The sequence below is a fragment of the Eptesicus fuscus genome, chromosome 10 (assembly GCF_027574615.1).
Source record: "Eptesicus fuscus isolate TK198812 chromosome 10, DD_ASM_mEF_20220401, whole genome shotgun sequence".
NCBI classification, from domain to species: domain Eukaryota; kingdom Metazoa; phylum Chordata; class Mammalia; order Chiroptera; family Vespertilionidae; genus Eptesicus; species Eptesicus fuscus.
In genome coordinates, this window is record NC_072482.1 from 68,235,266 (window position 1) to 68,259,707 (window position 24,442).

At 35.7% G+C, this 24,442-nt stretch overlaps 1 protein-coding gene and 1 long non-coding RNA gene across 4 annotated transcripts in view; one reads left to right on the top strand and one right to left on the bottom strand.

The window, feature by feature from the left end:
• The window catches only part of UTRN (utrophin), a 454,375-nt gene that overhangs the window by 197,194 nt on the left and 232,739 nt on the right, over window positions 1–24,442 (bottom strand). For all 3 annotated transcript variants that reach the window (XM_054722125.1, XM_054722126.1, XM_054722124.1), the window contains one exon: window positions 16,380–16,569. In XM_054722125.1, coding sequence (XP_054578100.1) covers window positions 16,380–16,569 — 190 coding nt within the window. The remainder of the gene's footprint in view (window positions 1–16,379; window positions 16,570–24,442) is intronic.
• Window positions 1–24,442, top strand: part of LOC114230451 (uncharacterized) — a 78,650-nt gene that overhangs the window by 43,016 nt on the left and 11,192 nt on the right. The window lies entirely within an intron of this gene.

Sequence of the window (24,442 nt, forward strand, 5' to 3'; positions counted from 1 at the left end):
GTAAATTATTTAATTGTCATAAAGTATTGATTCTCAACCACATGGGACTCCCTGGAATTTTGGGTATACATTATAATTTCTCAAATCTTTCACTAGCTGTATATCAAGTCTTGCTGCTCCAGTTTTAGAAATAAGCATTTAGGTCATTAGGCTTCCATTAGAAGCAATTACCTCAAAAAGAGTAAATGTTTCCCTTCTTTACCACCACACCACGTGAGGATCTTCCACAATGACGGGCTATGTAATAAAGCGATTTAGGAATTGCTTCAAGAATTAATGGAAAAGAGCACTCAGTCCTTATGGTCATTAATTCAGGTTATTCAGTGTCTATCAAAACCTCTCTCTCTAAATAGACATTATTTAAAAACTAGAAGCCCGTTGCACGAAGTTTCGTGCAATAGACTTTCCTTCACCTGGCTGCCAGCACCAGTTTTCGTCTGGCCCCCTGCCGATCGGAGCACCTCCCGAAGGCTGAGGGCGGGACTCGGGAGGCGCTCCAATCAATTGGGGGTGGCCAGAGGAAAACTGGTGCTGGTGGAAAACTGGTGGCCACCGGCGTCTTCCGCCAGCCCCTTGGGTCCTCCCGCAGCGCCGGCCGTTCCCCGCCTCCCCCCTCCTACCACTAGCCAATCGCCCACCCTGAGTCCCGCCCCCCACGCCTCCAGCCGGCCCAATCGTGGGCTTAGCAGAGTGATGCAATTTGCATATTACCTTTTTATTATGTAGGATCATCTCAGAATTACCAGGATGTTGAATTATTATTGAAATTTAAGAAAGATCTTCCTCAAGCCTTCCCAGGTTTTACATGTGCCCACCTACATATGAGATCAATGATATATAGATTATAAAAATGTGGGCGGCCCTAATTTTAGATTGAATTAAAAATTCAGCTGGGTGGAGGCAGGCAAAGGAGGAGGGATGGGGACAGCTGTAATAGTGTCAACAATTACAAAGTAAAAATAAAAAAATTTTTTTTCATAATATTTCTTTGCCTAGATACTCTCCCTCGGAGACAATTAGTACCGATCTGAAGATATGCTTCCTTTAATGTAGCCCCAATGTGAATCTCAGTTGTTTAGAAATTGTATGATTTGACTGGAAGATAATGTACCTTAATATGAAAGCTGGCTTGGTGCCTTAGGAAAGAAGAAAAACAAAATGACCCTGCATTGCAGAAAGACATGAGGTGGTTGGTATTCAACATTCTGGCATCTGATTTGAGACAAACAGGAGATTTTAGTTAGCATGTTCTTTCGCTGTTTCAAAAATTATTGCAGCAGCAAACCATGGTAAAAGCATATGTGGATAAATATTGTCATTGTGTTCATTGGTTAGTTTATAGAACAAGAAATTTCAGAATGTTAATATCTTAATTTTAGTAAGCTCTAGCCCTGTATAGCAAATTCATAAATATTAACTTATTGGTCCTATAATATCTTTCTAAAATGACAGAATGCATATTTATTTCACTATCTAGATGAAGAAACTGAGGATTGACATATCACTTGAGCATTACAAAAGATCAAACAGCAAGTAAGATAATCAAACCTAGGTCTGCTGATTCCAAATTTAGCATTTTTCACATTATACTTACTTCTATGGTACTCTAAAAAATATGAAAAATAAATTGGATATTTTATAATGCTATGAGGTACATAAATCACTTAATAAAAGCTATCCTAATTATTATTATAATTAAAACTCAAAAACTCTCAAATTCTGTAGGATACAGTAGTAAATTTATCACAGTAAATGAGAATTATTTTTCCATCCCTTTTACCTAACACTTATGGTTTCAAACTTTTACTCTCAACCTCATGTTAAAAAGAAATAGATGAGTGGCTGCCTAGGACTGGGAGAAAATAGGAAGCAACTGCTCATAGACATGGTGTTTTATTTGGTGGGGGAAGGACAAAAATGTTCCCAAATGTAATTGTGATAATAGTTGTACAACCCTGAAAATATGCTAAGAACACTGAATTGTACACTTTAAAAGAGTAAACTCTATTGTATATTAATTATATCTCAATAAAATTATTTTTAAAAGAATACCTGGAGCCAAAGTATAGCATTTCTACTATATTATAACATCATAAATGTAAAAAATAAACCTTGAAATGTGGGTTATATTCAACATTTACAAATGTTGTTCTGTTCAAATGATTCTTCTATAGTAAGATACGGCCCCAAATTCAAGAAATTGACATTGAGAAATAAATAGCAAACTATCATACTGGGCAAAGTTAAATGTAAATTCCATAAAAATAAGTACAATAAATACAATAAAATCTTATGAACAATCGAGCAATCTCTTGGAAACCTAAACATGTAGCCCAGTACCACTTGGCTGTGTAACCTTCAGCAGCATAAAATAATATATGAAAGCACAGTAAGATATGGCCCCAAATTCAATAAATGTTAAGGCATTTATTTCCTCATATGTAAAATAAGGAAATTGGTCAGATAATTTTTATAATTTCTAACAATTCTAAAGTTCTATAAATTTATAATTTAATACTAGATAGACTGAAAGCCTTGGATCGAATGGCTTTACAGGTGAATTTTACCAAACATTCAAAGAAGAACTAACACTTATCCTTCTCAAACTATTCCAAAAAATTCAAGAGAAGGGAAGATTCCCAAGCTCATGTTGTGATGCCAGCATTATCCTGATTCCAAAACCAGATAAAGTCCCTGATGAACAGAGATGCTAAAATCCTCAACAAAATGTTAGCACACCGAATCCAGCAAGACATTAAAAAGTTCATACACCATGGTCAAGTAAGACTTATTCCAGGGATGAATGATTGGTATAATATCTACAAAACAATAAACATGATACACCACATAAACAAAATAAAGGGTAAAAATAATATGATCTTATCAATAAATGCAGAAAAAGTATTTGATAAAATCCAGCACCCATTTATGATAAAACCTCTCAGCAAAGTGGGAACAGAAGGAACATACCTCAACATAATAAAGGCCATATATGACAAACCCACAGCCAACATCATACTCAATGGACAAAAACTACAAGCATTCTCCTTAAGAACAGGAACAAGACAGCGTTATCCACTTTCGTCACTCTTATTCAACATAGTACTAGAAGTCCTCGTCACAGCAATCAGACAAGAAGAAATAAAAGACATCCAAATTGGAAAGAAAGATGTCAAATTGTCATTATTTGCAGATGACATGATGTTGTAGAGAACCCTAAAGATCCACCAAAAACTACTAGAATAAATAAGTTCAGTAAAGTAGCAAAATATTTATCCTTTTTTGCTTAAAATATTGTGCCATTCACTCATCAACTGAGTTACAACAAGAGCGTAACATTTTTTGTCACTCATAACAAAATGACTTACATTCAAAAGAATTATGTTCATAGTTTAAAGATGTAAATATGCAATTTTTCATTTTAGAATTTCCTTTTTGAAATGCTCTCCATGTTTGAAAATACCCAATATTCACAAACACTTTTCCTTTAAAACTAGACTATATTTTGGAAACAGTCAAAGGTCAATGGTGATCTGGCATACACAGTTGGCACTCAAAAGAGTAATTTTTTATTGAGCAGAAAATGTAAATGTTAATGAGTGAATTTCATAGCCATTTCTCATAAACAAGTACTCAATGTTCTCTGAATACAATGAGCACATGTTTGTGCCCTATGTCTTTGCTCATTCAGTGTCTATTCCCAGAATTAGCTACTCTATTAAATTCTACCTACCTCTTAAGATTCCTAACTATCTTTTCTCTAAATACTTCCATGACATTTTCAAGTCAGAATTGACTTTCTTTCTTTTGTGAACTCAAAACTTTTAGTTTTATTACATGGTACTTCCCATTTTAGACATTAGTGTTTGGGTTCCCAGCTTAGCATCTGGATTTTAGACACTTTTGAAAATAGACTGGTCTTACACTTAGGCAAACCAGTTAACCTCGCTAGGTTTTAGTTTACAGTCTATGGTTGCATTTTTCAGCTAACAATTTCATAAAATGTTTTTCATTAGTATCACCTATTTCTGGGAGGGTACAGGAAACTGGGCATTCAAACTGCTAGTGGGCATGTAAACAGGTACTGCCTTGTAAGAGGGAAATTTGGCAATAGATAGTAAATGTCATTAATTATTCATTTGGTCCAGTTAGTCAATTCTAAAAACATATCCTGGGAATCATCAGGATGCACTCTATGATTTATGAAGGTGTTCATCAAGAAGTATTTATCATGAGAACACTAGTAATAACGTAGCTATCTAACCATAGTGGATTGCTTAAATAAGTTATCTTGCAGCCATTCAATAGAATTTTATTTACACTATTAAAAATCTCATGTAAGAAATGTTTAATAACATGGAAAATCCCTCATGATGTGTCAAGTTTAAAAGGAAGATTTTAAAATCCCCAAAGAAACCTAATTGCAAGTAATACTTTCCTTGCCTCCAGATCACAACTCACACTGGGTAGGTGCACATACACTGCATTCCTTTAAAATTCTGAATATGGAGTCAATATGGTCTCAGATCATGTTTTTGAGCCAAATAGCAAGAGATTCCCATAAAAGGTCATAATGAATAGTCTATCTATACCAAGAACGGTAAATTTAAGTATTTTGGGAGTGAACTTAACATCAAATATAATGGTGTTGAAAAGCACAATTCTTAAAAGTGTTGAGAATACATTTAAGAATCTCTGTATTTCTTTCCATTCTCTTCTAACCAAACATGCTTGCTTCTCCTCCTGCATCAGTCACTGTAAAGATAACTTCTTTGCTTTGTTCAGTTTCTGGAAATGGAAAAGAACTTCTTCACAAGTGTTTTAAGTAAATCAGGATTGTATCAGTTTCATTGTGGGTTCATTTGAATTTTAGGAGCTCTCTAGGAACCTAATCAATAATCTAGAGGAACCCTCAGAAATTGGTGAATACTAATTCTACAAGTGTTTTTGTCAAAGTTCATTAATCCAAGGAAGCTTTTTCTTGCACTTCTTCAAGCTGACTCTCATGCAGATGAAATAAACTGGGGAAATCCTCAAAGATTTGTTTTCCCTACCCCATGTTAAAAGCAGGGATGGCCCATTTTGCAACTCAGACCCTGTGAGTCAAAGTCAGAGTGGGGGGATGAATCTTTAGGAAAAGTTCCCTGAGCAACTGAACTTTAACAAGTGAACCCCCGTGTTAAGCCTTAGCCCCCTGTTTAAAAAGTTTGAGGACCCCTGATCCAAGGGTTCATTTAGGAATAAAGATAATAAGAATGATGATAACACCCTAACACCGAAGAGACATTAAGGAATCTCTATGTTCAAGGCACTGTGCTGGGCATATCACATTGATCATCTTGTTTGATCCACACACAACAATGTGTAAGATAATCATGATAATAGTGATAACAACCAACGGTCACAAGAGCAACCAACACACATAGAATCTTATTATGTGGTAGGCTCTGTGATACCATTTTATAAATATGTATTATTTTTTTAAAATCTTTATTGTTGAAAGTATTACATATGTCCCCTTAAAATTCTCACAGCTCTGTGTGAGAGAGACAGACAAACACTAATTCTAACTCTATTTTCGAAAAGGAAGAGGAGAAGCAGATATTCAATGACTTGCCCAAGGTCACATCGCTGGCAAATGGCAAAGTCATGATTGTTTGAATTCATACCATCAACCACCACAGCATCATGAGTTCTCTTAACCACTAAATTTCTTCAAACAAGTTTTCTGAACTTGCTTGTTTTACATGGGAAATGCAAAGTTGTATTTTGTGTTTATGCTGCTTAACATGCACTTTTGATACATGATAGCCATTCAATACATGATCTTAGAGTTGAATTGTTTTGTTGTTGTTATTTTTATTGAATTTATTGGGGTGACATCAGTTAATAAAATTATATGTTTCAGGTGTACAATTCTATAATATATCATCCATACATTGTGTTCACCACTCCAATTAGAGTTTAATTGTTTAAAAAATTCTTAATAAAAAAGACCCAGTCTAGCAAGTTAGTTGACTGACTTTTCAATTTATTTTTTAAGGAGCTATTATACCCTTTTACATATAATGATGATTTTAAGAACTACATTTGATTATAGAGACTTAGGTTCAGTGAATGCATGACTCAATGCTTGTGGTATGGAGACTTACGAAAATCTAAAGTATCAAACACCAGAACCAACTATATTATTTTGCATTAAAATGAACCAATCTATCTTTTTTATAAAACTGTGAAATGAGCCCATTAAAAAAAACATTCAATATACAAGTTTAAACTAGAACAAAATCTTTGTTCTCTTCAAATTATGTAGCCCGGACTCAAATATCAAGATAGTTATGAAAAAAACATATTTCATTATGTTCAAACTACTAGGAGAAACCAAGTACATCTCCACCCCATAAAACTAGCAGCAACAAAATATTCCTAAAACTACCTGCAATTAAGTGTAAAGAGGTATTGGATCTGGAATCAGAAAACGTATGTTTAATTCAAGTTGTGCCACATATTAACTGAGCAATTAATGACATGTTCCTAAACCTGCCAATTTACAAAACCTGTTTCCCCATTTGTTCAAGGGGAAGAATGAGAATTTCCTTGCTACCTATCAAAGATAAATACTATAATTATTCATTAATACTCTATGTATTAATGATGAAATATATGAGAAAACACTCTAAAACTTAAAGGAAATTGTATCAGTGGTAACAAGACTTTTTTTCAAGCATGAAAGCTTGAGTTTATTTTATTGCTGTATTTGAACATTCTTCTTTCAATTTTCTTAAAGCAAAGTTAAATATTGTATTGTGAAACAATTCAATGCCTTCTTTCATTTGCTGTTTATCCAAGTCTTGCTTAACCTCTATCAAGCTATACTTTCATATCTGCCTATTCTTTATTCAGCAGTAAAAGGTTCCATCTGTTTTTATAGGTGAACTTTGTTATAAATTAATCCTCTAGAATTCCATAGAACTGAACAAACTGGAAGAAGAAGAAAAAAAAAAAAAAAACCTTGAGTGCACTTCGCATCCTTTCCAATTTCAGTTATTTGTCCTCACTTACCTTGCCCCAGAATGAATAAACTTTGTGAAACTGAGGAAGCTATCATAACATGAAATTTTCTATATTCCTCTATCTCTATGGTAGGAGTTCTACTAATTGCTTATTTTACAGAGCTAAAAATAAAGTACCAAGTATACTAAGAGAAACTGGCAATGTTTATAGTCACTGGTAAGAGGGAGTGGATAATGTCTCTACACTTAAAATTTAGCAGTACATTCAACTTAGAAATCTCCCCTTGAAATTTAATAAACTTTAACCCTAGGTAAACACAAATCATTCACACTTTAGTCAGAATTATCAAATGATAAAAATAAAGGACATCTTTTATCCATATCCATAATGCTATTCTAAAACTGATCTAGACTTACACAAATAATGATATCCTGACTGTTAAAGATCTATTTAAAATGCAATCTTTTAGAATGGCTTTAATTATTTTTAGTTAAGAGGCAAAGCATTATATCACATCTAATTATACTGCTTTTAGCTAAAAGTCATTGACAGCATGAGTTTTCTAATGAACAAAATGTTAGTAAATTAGATAACTGTTTTTTAAAATAAGTTTGCCTGAGGAGCTATGGCAAAATAGAGATCAGGGAGAAATCTAAAATAGCACTGCTTGCCTGGCCAGAGTGGCTCAGTAGTTGAGCGTTGACCTATGAAGCAGAAAGTCATGGTTTAATTCCTGGTCAGGGCATATGCCTGGGCTGCAGGCTCAATCCCCACTGGAAGGCATTCTCTCTTATCTTTGATGTTTCTATCTCTCCTCTCCCTTCCTCTCTGAAATAAATAAAAACATATTAAAAATAAAATATAAAAATAAAATAGCATGGCAAGTTTTGGAAACCACACACACAAAAAAAAAAACACACACACACACAAAAAAAAACACATATAGTAGTCTCCTCTTATCTGCGGGGGATACATTCTAAGACCCCCCCCAGTGGTTGTCTGAAACCACATAGTACCACATCCTATAAATCCTATTTTTTCCCTCTACACTCATTCCTATGATAAATTTATAAACTAGGCACAGTAAGAGGTTAACAACAATAATAATAAAGTAGAACAATTATAACAATATACTGTAATAAAACTTATGTGAATGTGGTCTCTAAGTATTATACTCTACGTATAGTATGGATACGCTGGACAAAGGGATGATTCACATCCCGCGCAGGACAATGCTGGATGGTGCACGAGTTCATCATGCTACTAAAAATTAAGCAAAACTTAAAAATCATAAGTTGTTTCTTTCTGGAGATTTCTATTTAATATTTTCAGCCCACGGTTGACCGTGGGTGAGAAAAGTGAGAGCATAGATGAGGGGGCCTGCTGTACCTGATGACAAATAGGGATGTAGGTGTTGTCTTTCTTGACTCACTTTTATCTATAATTTCAACCCACTGAGCGAGTGTGGAACTAGAGGGAGAGGAAGGAAAGGCATCTACCCAGCTGCCCATACAGCTTTGATGCAATAGGCCTAAAGCATCAACGAAGACACACGAGATGCAGGCAAATCCTTCCACACTTGGCTTTTTTTCCCTATTAAATACCTTCACAAATCTTCTGAACTAACCAAAATAAGAATTTTGTCATAAAACTAAGAAGAGACAATGCTCATATGATCAACTAGAGTTCTACCTCCAGGCTAGAGACCATGATTCTGACCTTTTCTGTGGTTCAAACAATACTGGTATGTGTGTGATTTGATTATGGAAAGAAATGGAGGGAGTCTGAGAGCTGACCTTACAATATATATATCCCAACATTCAGGTCATGACAAAGAAAAGCTCCAGTGCCCTAGGATTTAATTCTTCAAGAATAGGAAAGTTTTCAATCTAAAAAAAAAAAAAAAAAAGAGTAGGGGAACTTAAGGGAATAAAAAACATAATTTACCTTTATGGGGTGTAAGTTATACACCATTGCATTTTATGTCTTCTTTAAAAACATATATTCAACCTTAACTACCTCTAAATAAAGGGGTCCCACACATGTAGATGAAAAATGATGTGTGCACTTTCTTCATCAGTGAATGTGAGAATCTGTTCAGAGACTCTGTGCCATCGTGGTCATATATTAAGCCTCCACACAGCTCTTTAGTGTCTGTGTGTGAACACACACACACACACACACACACACACACACACACACACACTAAGCCTTCTGTAGACATCAACCATCAATCCAGACCTACCGGGTGGAATCTCCTGCTCTACTTCTATTTTCACAGAGTGCTCAGAGGCAGCTGCTCTGATACCACAAAAGACCTGGGTTTTCAGCATGATTTTGAGATCAGCACTCATTCACTGTATGTGTGAATCAGAAGTCACCAAAATGGCATGTGTATACCACACAGAGAGAAAAAGACAGCGGATTGGGTTGCAAGGAGACATAAGTAGAAAGTAAGAACAAAATTGTGCTCTACTAATATTTGATTTTTACCACACATATTCTATAATTTCTAAATGGATAAAGATGATTAAAATATTTTACTGATAGTGCTACATGATCAAAAGAGTTTTGAGATGATTAAAACCATGTAAACTAAAGTAATTTCTATATACATGCATGCAAATAAAACATATTATTTAAATTAAAAATTTTAAATGCTTACATCATAAGAAATTCAATTTATAGCATGAATTTTATATTTTTCTCATTTTTGTAATGGTTTATATTTCAATCTACTCTACAAAAACTGCTTTTACCATCTCCCCGATGAATAAGTATTTTATGAAAATGGGCACTAGAGAAAAAAACCAGGACCTACAAAATTCCTTTCATATTCAACATAATTCAATCAACTTTTAATCCAAAGATTTAATGATAAAATATCCCCAAATAATCAGATGACAATAAAAACAAATGAATATTAATTTTTTAAATAAATCATTTACTGTGCTGTATTAGAAGAAAAAATACTTTTATAGTCAGTATTTTAAAGGCACCTAAGCAATGAAAACCAAATCTGGAAAAATTAGCATTCGGGATGAGGTAATTTTAGGTCATCGGGGCAATTTCAATGCTGCTAATTATATCTCCAAGAAAGCAGAAGCTTATGTTTCTGTTTCCTGACCAAATTTTATGGGATGTATAACCAAGAAGAAATATTTTTAAAAGCAAAAAAAATACAAGTGAATGTGTGACTTAGGTGAGAGAGGGGGAAGCATATTTTAACTCTGAGAGCTATGGATTCCAAGTACCTCTTTTCATTTCTCCCCTCTTTTCAAAACATACATGAGGGGATAAACACAAAATGAGAATATTATTAACACAAATTTTCAATTATGCAACACAAGCTATTTTCTGACACTTAGACAAGTATGAAAATAAGCCAAGGAAGACAAGGTACCGTGGCAGAAAATGTCTGGTAAAAGACAGAATTTCCCAATAAATTTAATTTTTAAAAAAGATAGAATTTCCATATGATATGTAAAAAGAAAGATCCAAAAAAGGACAAATAGGGGGAGATTAAAATGCCAATATAAATTTAAAATAGTCATGTCTCCCTTAGATTATACAACATTTTTTCTCATTCATGTCAGTCTGTGGTATATTTACAATAGACTGCCTCTATATTTTTCTGAAGAAACACTGAAACTTAGCGCATTTCTTTTCTCAGAAACTAAACTTAGAGAATGTAGGAGGTATAGGTAGAGATGAAGTCATTACAGCATTTATAATTTAAGAACAGAATTTGTGGTGTCTTGAAGCAAATAAATACCAAGCTTATTTAGACCTTCAGGTACTACAATTAACTATTTGTAGTTGGTACAGATATTTGTGTCAGTATTTGAGATGACAACTGTTAATATTTAATTCTGCAACTAAACTTTTATTTATATCATATGAGTTAACACAGTCAATAACTAAGATCAGTTTTTAAAATATAACCAAGCAAATAAATTATATCTGTTGCTAGCTGATTTATGTCATAGCAATTGTGCCACTTCCTATTCTGAATTTGCAGTTCTTTAGGCAAAATCTCATATATCATTGCCTTACATTGACACCTACTGGAAAGTACTGGAATTGTATATTTCTTATTTTATTATCTGGGCAGTTGTTAATTTTGCATCTGTGAAAAAAAATGTGGAAGATATAATTTTAACTGCAAATTTTAATTTTCTAAAAGGAAAAAAAGCACCATTTATTCTAAACATTTTAACTGTAATGGTTTCTTTAGGAAATTGTAAATCTCAAGAAGTCTGCTCAAAGAGTATTTCTGATGGGAATTAATTTACCCAATGACTTCAGTTACTGAACTTCTGTTTATTTTGGGTATGATTATGAAAGTAATTAAACAACTATGTCCAGTATTTGAACTTCCACTGCTTCATACCTCAGACTAAATACTTAGGGTCACAGGACTTGAGGAAAAATTACCTGATTTTGTGAAAGTATGCATACAAATGAATCAGAAAAATGACCCAACTAATAGAAAATGGATGCTTTACACATTCACATTTGAAGTTTAAAAGGGATAAAACAACATGCATTAAAGAATGAGCCTCATTTCTCTATTATCAAAACTACCTGTTCATATAATACACAAATGTTTTACCGGGATAAATTTATTCTCTGAAGTGGACCGAAAGACAACACAATGAAATCATTAATTTACACATTTTTACAATTAATTGATTATTAAGTTATATTAACTTTTAATTAACTTTTTATGCAAATGAAACACTTCTAAGAATTTATTAAAATACCCTTCTACCTTAATCTGTCTCCTAAAACTTTTCAAAGAAAATGTTTTCAGACAGAAATACATTTAATTGATCAAACTATAAGAAATAAAAATATGATGTGATAAATTTAATAGAATACCGCCTTCCTCTCCCACCCCCAGTCTGCTGCTACATAACATGCACAATTTAGGTGCTTGGACCTGTTATATTTTATATCATCACGAACATACTATTGTCCTAGAGACAGTTGTTCCAATTACAAATGAGTTTGGGCAGCTCAGGGGACAATAATCTACATTCTTGGAAATGGTACTAAGAACATGAGGTGAAGGCAGAGTATTACACAATTTACATTGTACTATATAAATTGCTTTTAACATTCCTGTTGTAATTCCTTCCTTTTATATGAAATCACTCCAATTTTTAACAAAAGTAATGAGATAGTGTGAACATAGTTTAAATAAACAAAACTATGATCAAAAATATAATAGCTAACTTTAAAAAATACAGGCACTCACTCAATGGTTTATGTTTAGGATGACGTGGTATTTGAAATTTGCAACTGTCAAACAAGTTGCCTCTTGCAAGTGTACTTAATCTACCTGTCCAAATAAAATTAAGTTCTTTAAGAGAAACTGTAATACAGGAAGACTCATAAATATGGGGGATACAGTATGATGAGAGTAAGTCTAATAGTTTTGAAGATGTGCTTTAATTCTTCAAATCGGAAAAAAACAACAATTAACTATAAAGAGATGCACAGTTTTTAAGTAACCTACTGAGAGATTATTCTAAACTCTTCTTTTAAATTTACCAAAATTTCATAAGGCTAATGTGCCACTCAATATTAAGACACTGCAAAGTATCACAGAGGTAACAGGTCTTGATAAATGTAGTTTGGCTGTATTTCCTTCAAACAGTTCACTAGCCCTCCTCAGAAGATTTTGTCAGCTGCAAAATAAAATAAGCACAAAACAGTACTGGTTCCTGATTCTTAAACAAAATGTAATTAGCAGTTCACTTAGCAGCTTTTTCCGTCCCTGGGGAAAGGAGCCTTTCCTGGGTGAGAACCCTGAAAGATTAGTTTGGAGAGCCTGAGAAACAGTAGAATTGTCAGAATTATTTTCAATCACCAGTTACCTTACAGAGCTTCTGATACCGAGGAGAAGAAACTGCCATCCTTTGTAACCGATGTAACAAAACCACAACTTTCTGCAGAGACGTTCTCACCACAGCCATCATTTTAAGTTTACCACACTTCTGGAGACACCTCAGAATTTGCATTATAAATGAAGAGCAATGATCATTTCCTCCTGGTCACTGGACAATGATTTGCCAGTTCTCTGAGCATGCTCGTTTCCAGGAATGCATTTGAAAGATAACAGGGGCTCAGGTTCTTGGCAAAAGGAGGCTGCTATGCCTTCAACTTCTTCTCAATTTAAAAAACGTATGCAGGCGGCACCCAGAAAGCCCCCCAGCAGATGCTCCCAGCCAGTACTTGCTCAGCCGGGCATGGCCAGGAAACGAAGCAAGTGGAGCAGCCAAACGCTGCCTGCTGCTGGAGAGGAGCGCGCTCAGTAGCCAAAAAGGATATTAAGTGAAACATTAAAGCTGCAGATACGAGGCAGACACCCCCTGGGAACAGAGATTCAACACATCACCGCCGCCGTGCATGCCTCCTAGCGGGTTTGTATTAAGAGATCAAGTAGCATTCACTCTCTGACTGTACAGAGGGATGCATTTACCAGCGGACTAAACGCAGCTCTGGCCGTGCTCTGTGCGATGAGTGAACAGACCCTGTTATAAATCTTGAGAAGAGCAGAAGGTACCTAACTCTAATGATATCAGCCTCTCCGTTAAGTGCTAATCAATCACCTGGCGACAGGTCTCAGAACAAGATCATCTAAAACAAAACAAAAGAAAAATACCTGCAGGGGGGTCTGTGGCTTTACCTAGGCACCCTAAAAGCAGGGTCACAGATGCTGCCTAGGACGAAAGCCATTTGAAATCCAATTCTAATGTCAGGTTAGGACTCCTCTAATTTAACAGTAAAGTTAATAAAACATAAAAGTCTGTAACTGACTACTGAACATTCCAAATGACCACATTTCCCCATAGACAGCATCTTCATGATCTCATTTCATGTCCTAGAGCTGTTTTAGTTTAATGAGTAAGAAATAGAAGACATGATTATATGATGTAAAAATCAAGTACAGAATTTTTGACTTTCATAGGCATGTGTACAACTTGAGATGCATTTTCTCAAATTGCAGCTTGAAGGCCACTCTAAGTATCCAGTGGGGGAAAGCACTTTTAGGAAAGCAGCAAAAATAACCCAGAATGATTAAATGACTGAGTCAAAGGGCACAGCCAAAAATAGGACCCAGACGTTTCTCATTATCAGTGTCCTGCTCAAACTAATAACCCAGGAAATGTTGCCTTTTCATCTTTCTCTACTATTATTGTGATTTTTTTTTTAAAAGAAGCACAATATTTAAAGTATGTTTTACTTCTTTTGCCTTCTCAGTCCTTGATGTTAGCCTGATTTAAGTCCCTTACTGGTCAGAGAGAGTTGTGTTTATCAAGCCGTGTTTTGGTAGGCTTCTGCTGGTATAGTGTGTTTTCCCGTGTCTGTCTATACTGAGAGCCTATACTGCCTCCTTCTGGATAGGCTAGCAATATCAAAATAGCTACACAAAGGCAAAATCGGAAGAGAAGCAGTTGATGATAGCAGTCAGTTAAAAATACTAAGTTACTAAGCAAATATATAGAAACAGAAATTAGGTGAGTGATTATTTAGGGCTGGGGATTAGGAAGCTGCAAATGGGAGATTGATAGCTAAGGGGTACAGGGTTCCTTTCAGAGGTGATGAAAATGTTCTAATTTGATTGCAATGATGATTGCATAATTGTGAGTACACTAAAAAACAATCAAATTGTACTTTTTAAATGGACAAATTGTATGGAATATAAATTACAGGTCAATAAAACTGTTATCAAAAAACATGAAGTTGTAATTCCTGCCCGTAAACCAACAGGGGAAGTTTCCAGGGTACAGGTATGTATCTCCCCCCGAAACACTATGCTGGGTATGGAGCTGGGTACAGGGGAAGATTTGATCAAAGTCTGAACCTATCGAACAAGAGGATGAAAATTAGGCTGAAAGAGAATACAGAGATGAAAAAATGTTAAGTCCAAACACATATTGTTAGAGAACAAGACCAGCCACCTGTTATAACACCACCCGGAAAAGGAGCAAGGCAGCATGATTTTACCCAGAAGAGAATCAGAACATCTAGGCTCATTGGTACTGGTAAAAGGTAAAGCTCACATTTTTAAAATAAAATAATTAAAATGATAATGTGTTAGAATGTGGGCGCGAAAATCATGAATAAATGCATCTGAATTAATAGATAAAGTGGGAAGTCAATAACAGACGTTCATTCAAAAACAACAACAAAAAGTTTCTCTGAGTCTTTGGCCAAAGTCTCTCATCTGAATACAGATCTATAGTGACAACTGCATACCAGGCATCTGCTCCTGGATATTCCACAAATGCCTCACTTCAACATAGTCGAAATGAAATGTCCCATCCCATCACCTGCACTGCTGCCCTGACATTTTATTTTCCTGTATTCCTAATCTCAGGCTCTAATACCACCTGGCAAGCTTCTGTGTCTCTACCTCTTCCCCTTCCCTTAGTGGACCCTTACTAGCAAGTCTTTAGGTGTATGCCCCCTGCTATTGCCTCATTCCTGGTCATTATCACCTCTGAGCAGTTGGCTACAAGATATCCTAACAGACTGCTCTGCTCAGTCTTGCCCAGTTCAGACTCATTCCTCATCAGCTAGATTCCTGTAAAATACAAATCCCATTGCATCACCCTATTGCTTAATATCCTCTAATGACTTCTCCTCATTGCCACCAGGTTAAAATATAAAATAGCAAGGAGATTTCTCCATCAAAGCAGATTTTAAAGCAAGTTCTAGGTGAGGTGGACTGTGATTGACAAGAATAAGTTATTCTACACAAAGAAAATGGGAGTTCAAGGACACTGACTCACCTGTATTTGAGGACAGAAAAGGGATGCAGATGTGCTTCATGAGATTCCTCATAAACTTTTTTAAAGGAAAGATTTTGTATTACCACATTTTGTGTAGAAGGAAAATTTGAACCTGAGACTGAATATATCATATTTATCAAGCCAAAGACATAAAAGTAATACCTTCAAGCCCAATGTTCTTAGTTGTAAACTAAGCCATAGAGTCTTTACAGCTTTTATATTAAGTATTTATAATAAATGGAGAATGAAACAACTTCATATTAGAGGAAATGTTCTTATAATGTAAGATTCAATAAGGCTAACTGTAATAGGGCTTAAAATGATAGAAAAACAGAATAGCTAGAAGTCTAGAAGTCTAAATAAACAATTATTACTTCCATAAAACAAAGTGTTTTCCCCAATTACTAAGTAAGTGTATTTTACAGATCTTATTTCCAAAAACCAATTATTCCCAGGAGAGCATGGATGCCATAACAGGATAAGGTGGTGACCTCACTTTTGAATGGTAATAAATCTTAATGGTAAACAAGCACTGGTTACATTTTTCTGGGCACTTGCCTGCATTTGCTGTGTGAGCTCCTTGGCCAAGACAGTGTCCTGAAGAGCATGCTCCCGCTGAGAGGCATCTGCAAGCACATTCACTGTAGTTTCTGCTTCTTGTAGCCACTTTAGGAAATTCTCCAGGTCCCTGCGAGAGGCCTGCACTGCCCTCAGTTCAGCCTCCAAGGAATTCTGTCTGTCAGCAATGCTGCAAGGAACAAGATGGGCAAGTCTCCATTACTTACAGTGTGACACACCTCATCATGACACACTAAAGAAAAAATCAGCAGACAGCCTCAAAGGACCTCAATTTCTTCAAGCACCTAACGGAATTGGGGGATTTTATTCATGTGTGTCTTGAATAATCCATAATGGAGGGATAATGTGAATTGTGAGAAGAAGAGGAGGAAGAGAGGCATAACTCAACAAAAATCACATCCATATTACAAAATAATTATGACTACATTTTTATAACTCATAATTGTATGTTATTCCCCATATGTTTTATTTCAATACCTTAGTATAATACATGACACAAAAGGCAATACCAATAAATACTTACACAATGAGTGACTAAATGAATTCTATAAGAAATAGCATCTGAAGAAACTTTTAAGATAAAATAAAAATAACTTAAAGAGCTAACTTTATATTATCAATACAAATTGGTTCTTTAAGTTGATTTAATAATATTATTCTTGGAAGACATTGGATATCAAGCTTTTATATGCCATTCATTTAATCTACAAAGAACTATTCTAGAGTCTCATTATTTAAGAGATACACACACTGTATCAACCTTTAAAACTTTATATAGACATCAAAGCTCCATAATAAGAAAACAAACAACCTAATTTTTAAATGGATACAAATGATTTTACTCCCAGGTACTTAAACTCAAGCGATCTGAAAACATATGTCCACTCAAAAACTTGTACACAAATATTTATAGCAGCATTATTTATAATAGCCAAATGGTACAATCAACCCAAATATCTATCAGTTGAGGGGTGAATTGATAAACAAAACATAATATATTCATACAGAAAATATTATTCAGCGATAAAAAGGAATGAAGTATCAATAAATTGCTACATCATGGATGAACCTTGAAAACATTATGCTAAGTGAAAGAAGACAGATACAAAATGCCCCATATTGTGCAATTTCATTTATATGAAATACTGCCAAAAAGATAAATCCTTAGAGAGAAAGCCAATTAGCTGTTGACTAGGACTGGGGGTGGAGGCAGTGGAGACTGGCTGCTAATAAGTGGTGGGTTTCATTTAGTGGTGATAAAATGTACAAAAATTAAGAGTATGGTGATGTTTTTACATCATGGTAAATATATTAAAGCCCACTTAATTGTATACTTTACCAGGGGTGGGGAACCTTTTTCTGCCAAGGGTCATTTGGATATTTATAACATCATTCACAGGCCACACAAAATTGTCAACTTAAAATTTAGCCTGCTATATTTGGTCAAACATTTAATTAATTCAACCCTAATTCTTTGCCAGGGCTAGACCAAAAGATTCTGTGGGCCTTACAAGGCCCATGAGCCAGATGTTCCCCACCCCTGCTTTAAATGGTGAATTGAATGGTATATAAACTATATCTTTTTTTTTTTTTTAAATTAGCACCTGTGGCAGACTTTGCTAAAATCTCTTAAGCCACAGCTAGAGAAGAGATTAAAAATGGCAGTGGAGTAAGTGGGAGCTACACTGACACTCTCCCAGGAAATACAACTAAAGTACAGAAGAACCACTCTGAAAAATCAACTGAAGACTAGCTGAGAGATAACCAAGATGGAAAGTGGAGACTGCATAGAGACTGCTAGGAAGTGCAGATGCACAAAAGGGCTGGCCTGGCTTCCAAAGACAGCAGCTGAAGTGCCAGAGGGATCTCTCAGCTGTGGGGGATTCCCACTGAAGACTCTGGGGTCTAAACCCCAAGCTGGGCTCCCAACCCAGAGCACCAGAACTGAGAATGGTGCCCACATAACATCTGGCTGAGCAAAGAAGGAGGGCTGCTATCTGTCAGGGAGAGACTACTGGAAATGCAGGCACCCTCTAAAAGGGCCAATACACAAAATTTCATGTGCAGTCACTCACCTTGGGCTCTGACAGAGGGAGGGCAGAGTGGACTGGAGCTGAGTGAGGAAATTCCAGGGTTGGGGGCTCTGGGTTTGGAGCTCAGAGGGCAGCCACCCCAGTTTCCTAGGCTGAGTCATTCCCTCATCCTGAGAAGACATCTTTCTCTGGCAGACCTTGCTATCCAGGTGGCTGTTGCCTGGGAGAAAGGCAATTGCCATACCCTCTTGGAAGATCTCTCACCCGACCCTGTGGTCAACAGCCTGACGCAAATCAAAGCTGATAACAATCAGACTACAGGCAGAGGAATATCTCTGGAGGTTTTGAGTCTTTGCCTTCTGGAGTTGGGGCTAGGAAAAGCAGACCTTGGTGCACAACTTGGTCCTTCCCAAAGGCACCTAGACCCAGCAGAGGGAGCACAAATTGTGGATTATTGATAGCTCCAAACAGGAGACTCAGGGCCAGTCAGAAATAGCATTTGACATTGTCCTGCACTACAGATTGGGAGTAACAGCAGATCTGCCTAATACATAGATAGAAATGCAAACAGGCAGCCACAATGGGGAGAAAAAACAAAACAAATAAAGGAACAAAAGAATTCTTCAGAAGAAGAGCTAAACAAAATGGAGATAAGAAATTTATCAGATGTAGAGTTTAGAATAATGATGTCAAAGAAGCTCAACAGCATGAGAAAGGATAGAGCAACTACAAAAGAACGGTTGGAAATAAAGAATGGCATAGCACTAATAAAGAACACATTGGAGGATTACACAACAGATTAGGGGAAGCTGAGGATTAGATCAGTGAATTAGAAGATAGGGTAGGAAAAAATCACTCATTCAGAGAACCAAAAAGAAAAACAAAAACAGGAGGAAAGCTTAACACATTTCGGACCAGTAGTTTTATTGCTAGCTTTATCCAGTGGCCAGATAAGTTTCTATTGAATGAGTACAAAAAACATGTTACATAAATGTTAAAGGCACACTTTACAATTAAATACCCATTGCATTTTGAAGTTATTTATTACATGTTCTTACAAGCTAATATCTTTTTAAAATATGATACTTTGTAAAACACTGTGTAATATGAAGTGAGGATTCTTGTGATCTGTCTGCAATGTGTTAAGGGAGCAGTGAGACAGCCTGAAACGTAACAAGATTCGCATTAACAATTGAGCCAGAAGGAGAAGAAAGCGAGCAAGGAATAGAGAACATGTTTGAAGAAATAATGGCAGAAAACTTCCCTAACCTGGTGAAAGAAAAGGTCACACAAGTCCAGAAGTCACAGAGAGTCCCAAGCAAGAAGAACCCATACAGGCCCATGCCCAGACACATCATCATTAAAATGCCAAAAATTAAAGACAGAGAGAATCTTAAAGGCAGCAAGAGAAAAGCAATTTGTTACCTACATAAGGAGCTCCCATAAGCCTGTAAGCTGATTTCTCATCAGAAACTCTACAAGCCAGAGGGAATGGCCTTTCAAGGTAATGAAAAACCAGGATCTAAAACCAATATTACTAAATCCAACAAGGCTACCATTCAAAATAGGTGGTGAGATAAAGGGCTTCCTATGACAAAAGAAAAAGGAAAAGGAGTTTATCACCATCAAACAAGCACTGCAAGAAATGCTAAAGGTATTGCTATAATGAGAAGAAAAAATAGAGAAATGTAAGTACACAGTATTAAAATGGCAATAAACAATAAAAACCTTAAATGTAAGTGGATTAAATACTCCAGTCAAAAGATATAGGGTAGCTGAATTAATACAAAAACATTACCCAATTATATGCTGTCTCCAAGAGACCCTCCTCAGAACAAGACACACAGGATGAAAGTGTGAGTGTGGAAAATATTTTCCATGCAAATGGAAATAAAAAAAAAAATCTGGGGTAGCAATACTCTTATCTGACAAAATAGACTTCAAAATGAAGGCCATCACAAGAGATAACAAAGGTCACCACATAATATTAAAGGGATTGATTCAACAAGAGTATATAGCCCTGGTAAACATATGTACACCCAATATAGGAGCACATAAATATATTTTTTAAAATCTTCTAGAGGACTTTAAGGGAGAGATCAACAACAATATAGTCATAGTAGGGGACTTTAACAACCTGCTGACTTCACTGGATAGATCTTCCAAAAACATTTAACAAGGAAAGAGTGACTCTAAAGGACACACTGGATCAGACGGATTTAACTGACATTTACAGAACATTTCAGCCCAATGCAGCAGAATATACATTCTTCTCAAGTGCACATGGGTCATTCACAATGATAAACCACATGTTAGGACACAAAACAAGTCTCCACAAGTCCAAGAAGACTGAAATCATTTCAAGCATCTCCTCAGATCACAATGGAATTAAATTAGAATTCAACTACCATAAAAACACTCAAACACATGGAGGCTAAATAGCATGTTATTGAACAATGAATGGGGTACCAATGAGATCAAGAAATAAATAAAAAACTTCCTGGAAACAAATGAAAATGAACACACAACAACCCCAAATCTTGGGACACAGGAAAAGTAGTCTTGAGAGGGAAATTCATAGCACTACAAGCCTGCCTCAATAAACAAGAAAAATTAATAATAAACTATTATAAATTGTATAATAACCCAACAACTTAAAGAATTAGAAAGAGAACAACAAAAAAAATCCGGAGTAAGTAGAAGGAAGGAAATAATAAAGATTAGAACAGAAATAAATGACATAGAGACCAAAAAAAATCAATGAAACCAAGAGATGGTTCTTTGAAAAGATAAACAAGATTGATAAACCATTAGTACACCCACCAAGAAACAAAGAGAGAGGACCCAAATTTAAAAAATCAGAAATGAAAGTGGTGAAATAACAACTGACACCAAAGAAATACAAAGGACTGTAAGAAAATACTATGAACAACTACACTGAGTGGCCAGATTATTATGATCTCTGAACACATAATAATCTGGCCACTCAGTGTATATCCTATATAATAAAAGGCTAACATGCAAACTGTCCCCTCGACCAGGAGTTTGACCAGCAGGCAGGCCAGCCAACCACACATGTCCCCTCCCCATGGCCAGGCTGGCTGGACCCCCTTCGTGCACAAATTCATGGACCGGGCCTCTAATATATATATACTGAGTGGCCAGCTTATTATGCGTTCAGAGATCATAATAATCTGGCCACTCGGTGTATATGCCAACAAGCTGGACAATGTGGGTGAAATGGACAAATTCCTAGAAAAATACAATTTCCCAAAACTGAATCAGGAAGAATCAGAAAACCTGAATAGGCTAGTAATAACTAGTGAAATAGAAGCAGTAATCAAAAAACTCCCAGCAAACAAAAGCCCAGGTATGGATGGCTGCACAGGGGAGCTTTATCAAACATTCAAAGAAGAACTAACACCTACATTCCTCAAACAATTCCAAAAAATCCAAGAGAAGGAATACTTCCAAGCTCTTTGTATAAGGCCAGCATTATCCTAATTCCAAAACCATATAAAGACACTACAAAGAAAGAGAATTACAGGCCAATATCCTTGATGATCATAGATGCTAAAATCCTCAACAAAATATTAGCAAATTGGATCCAGTAATATATTAAAACGATCATAAATCATGACCAAGTGCAATTTATTCCAGGGATTCAAGGTTGGTTCAATATTTGCAAATCAATAAACATGACATATCACATAAACAAATTGAAAGACAATCAAATGATAACATTAATAGACACAGAAAAAGCATTTGACAAAATCCAACAACCCATTTTTGATAAAAACTCTCAGCAAAGTGGGAATAGAGTGATCATATCTCAACATAATAAAGGGCATATATGACAAACTTATAGCCAACATTATACTCAATGGGCAAAAACTAAAAGCATTTCCCCTAAGAATAGGAATAAGACAGGTATGTCCACTTTCACCACTCTTATTCAACATAGTACTGGAAGTCTTAGCCACAGTGATCAGACAAGAAGAAGAAATACAAGACATCCTAATTGGAAAGGAGGAAGTAAATATCTCATTACTCAAAGATGACATAATATTGTACATAGAAAACTCTAAAGACTCCAGCAAAAATCTACTATTTTTAATACAGGAATTTGGCAATGTAGCAGGATACGAATTCTCAGAAACAGAAACAAACAATCCCATTTACCATTGCCACAAAATAATTAAGATACTTAAGAATAAACTTAACCAAGGAGGTTAAAGACTTGTACTCAGAAAACTACAGGACATTGAAATGAGAGATAGAGGAAGATATAAACAAGTGGAAGAATATACCATGTTCATGGATTGGTAGAATTACCATCATTAAAAAGTCCACACAACCAAATCAATCTACAGATTCAATGCAATCCCTATTAAAATACCAATAGCATAGTTCACAGATCTAGAACAAATATTCCAAAAATTTATATGGAATAAAAAAAGATCCTGAGTAGCTATAGCAATCTTGAGAAAGAAGAGCAAATTTGTAGGGATCACAATACCAGATATCAATTATACTACAAAGCCACTGTATTCAAAACAGCCTGGTACTGGCACAAGAACTGGCATATGGATCTATGGAACAGAACAGAGAACCCAGAAATTGACCCAAGCCATTATGCTCAATTAATATTTGACGAAGGAGGCAAGAGCATGCAATGGAATAAGGACAATCTCTTCAATAAGTGGTGCTGGGAAAATTGGACCGATGCATACAAAAAAAATGAAACTAGACCACCAACTTACACCATATGCAAGAATAAACTCAAAGTGGATAAAAGATTTAAATGGAAGTGTGAAACCATAAAAATCCTGGAAGAAACCATAGGCAGCAAAATCTGAGACATCTGTTGTAGCCATATGTTTGTGGATACATCGCCTAGGGCAAAGGAAACTAAGGAGAAAATAAACAAATGGGACTACATCAAAATAAAGAGCTTCTGCACAGCAAAAGAAACCATCATCAAAATGAAAAGGGAGCCCACTGTATGGGAGAACATATCTGGCAATGATACATCTGATAAAGGGTTAATATCCAAAATATATAAGGAACTCATACAACTTAATAAAAGGAAGACAAACAATCCAATTTAAAAGTGAGCAAAGGACATAAATAGACACTTCTCCAAAGCTGACATACAGATGGCCAAGAAACATGAAAAAATGCTCATTCACTGATCAGAGAGATGCAAATTAAAATGACAATGAGGCATCACCTCACACCTGTCAGAATGGCTACCATAAACAAATCAACCAATGACAAGTCCTAGAGAGGATGTTGAGAAAAGGAAACCCTAGTACACTGCTGGTGGGAATGCAGACTGGTACAACCATTATGGAAAACAGTATGGAGTTTACTCAAAAAACTAAATATGGATCTGCCATTTGACCCAGTGATCCCACTTCTAGGAATATATCCTAATAAACTGGAAACACCAATCAGAAAGGATATATGCACCCCTATGTTCATAGCAGCACAATTCACCATAGCTAAGATTTAGAAACAGCCCAAGTGCCCATCAGTAGATGAGGGGATTAGAAAACTGTGGTACATCTACACAATGGAATACTATGCAGCAGTGAAAAGGATATCTTACCCTTTGAGACAACATGGAGGGACCTAGAGAGTAATATGCTAAGCGAAATAAGCCAGTCAAAAAAAGACAAGTCTCACATGATCTCACTCATATGTGGAATCTAATGAACAAAATAAACTGATGAACAAAATGGATCTAGAGACATAGAAGCATGGAACAGGCCAGAATCTCAGAGGGGATGCGGGAGAGGGTGAGTTGGTGAAAAGAGATCAATCAAAGAACTTGTATGCATATATGCATAACCCATGGACACAGATAATAAGATGGTGAAGGCCTAGAGCAGAGGGTGGGGGCAAGGTAGACGGGGTCAATGGAAGTTTGGGGACATATATAATACTTTTAACAATAAAGACATCATTTTTTAAAAAAGCAGCAGATGACCCAGAGACAAGGAA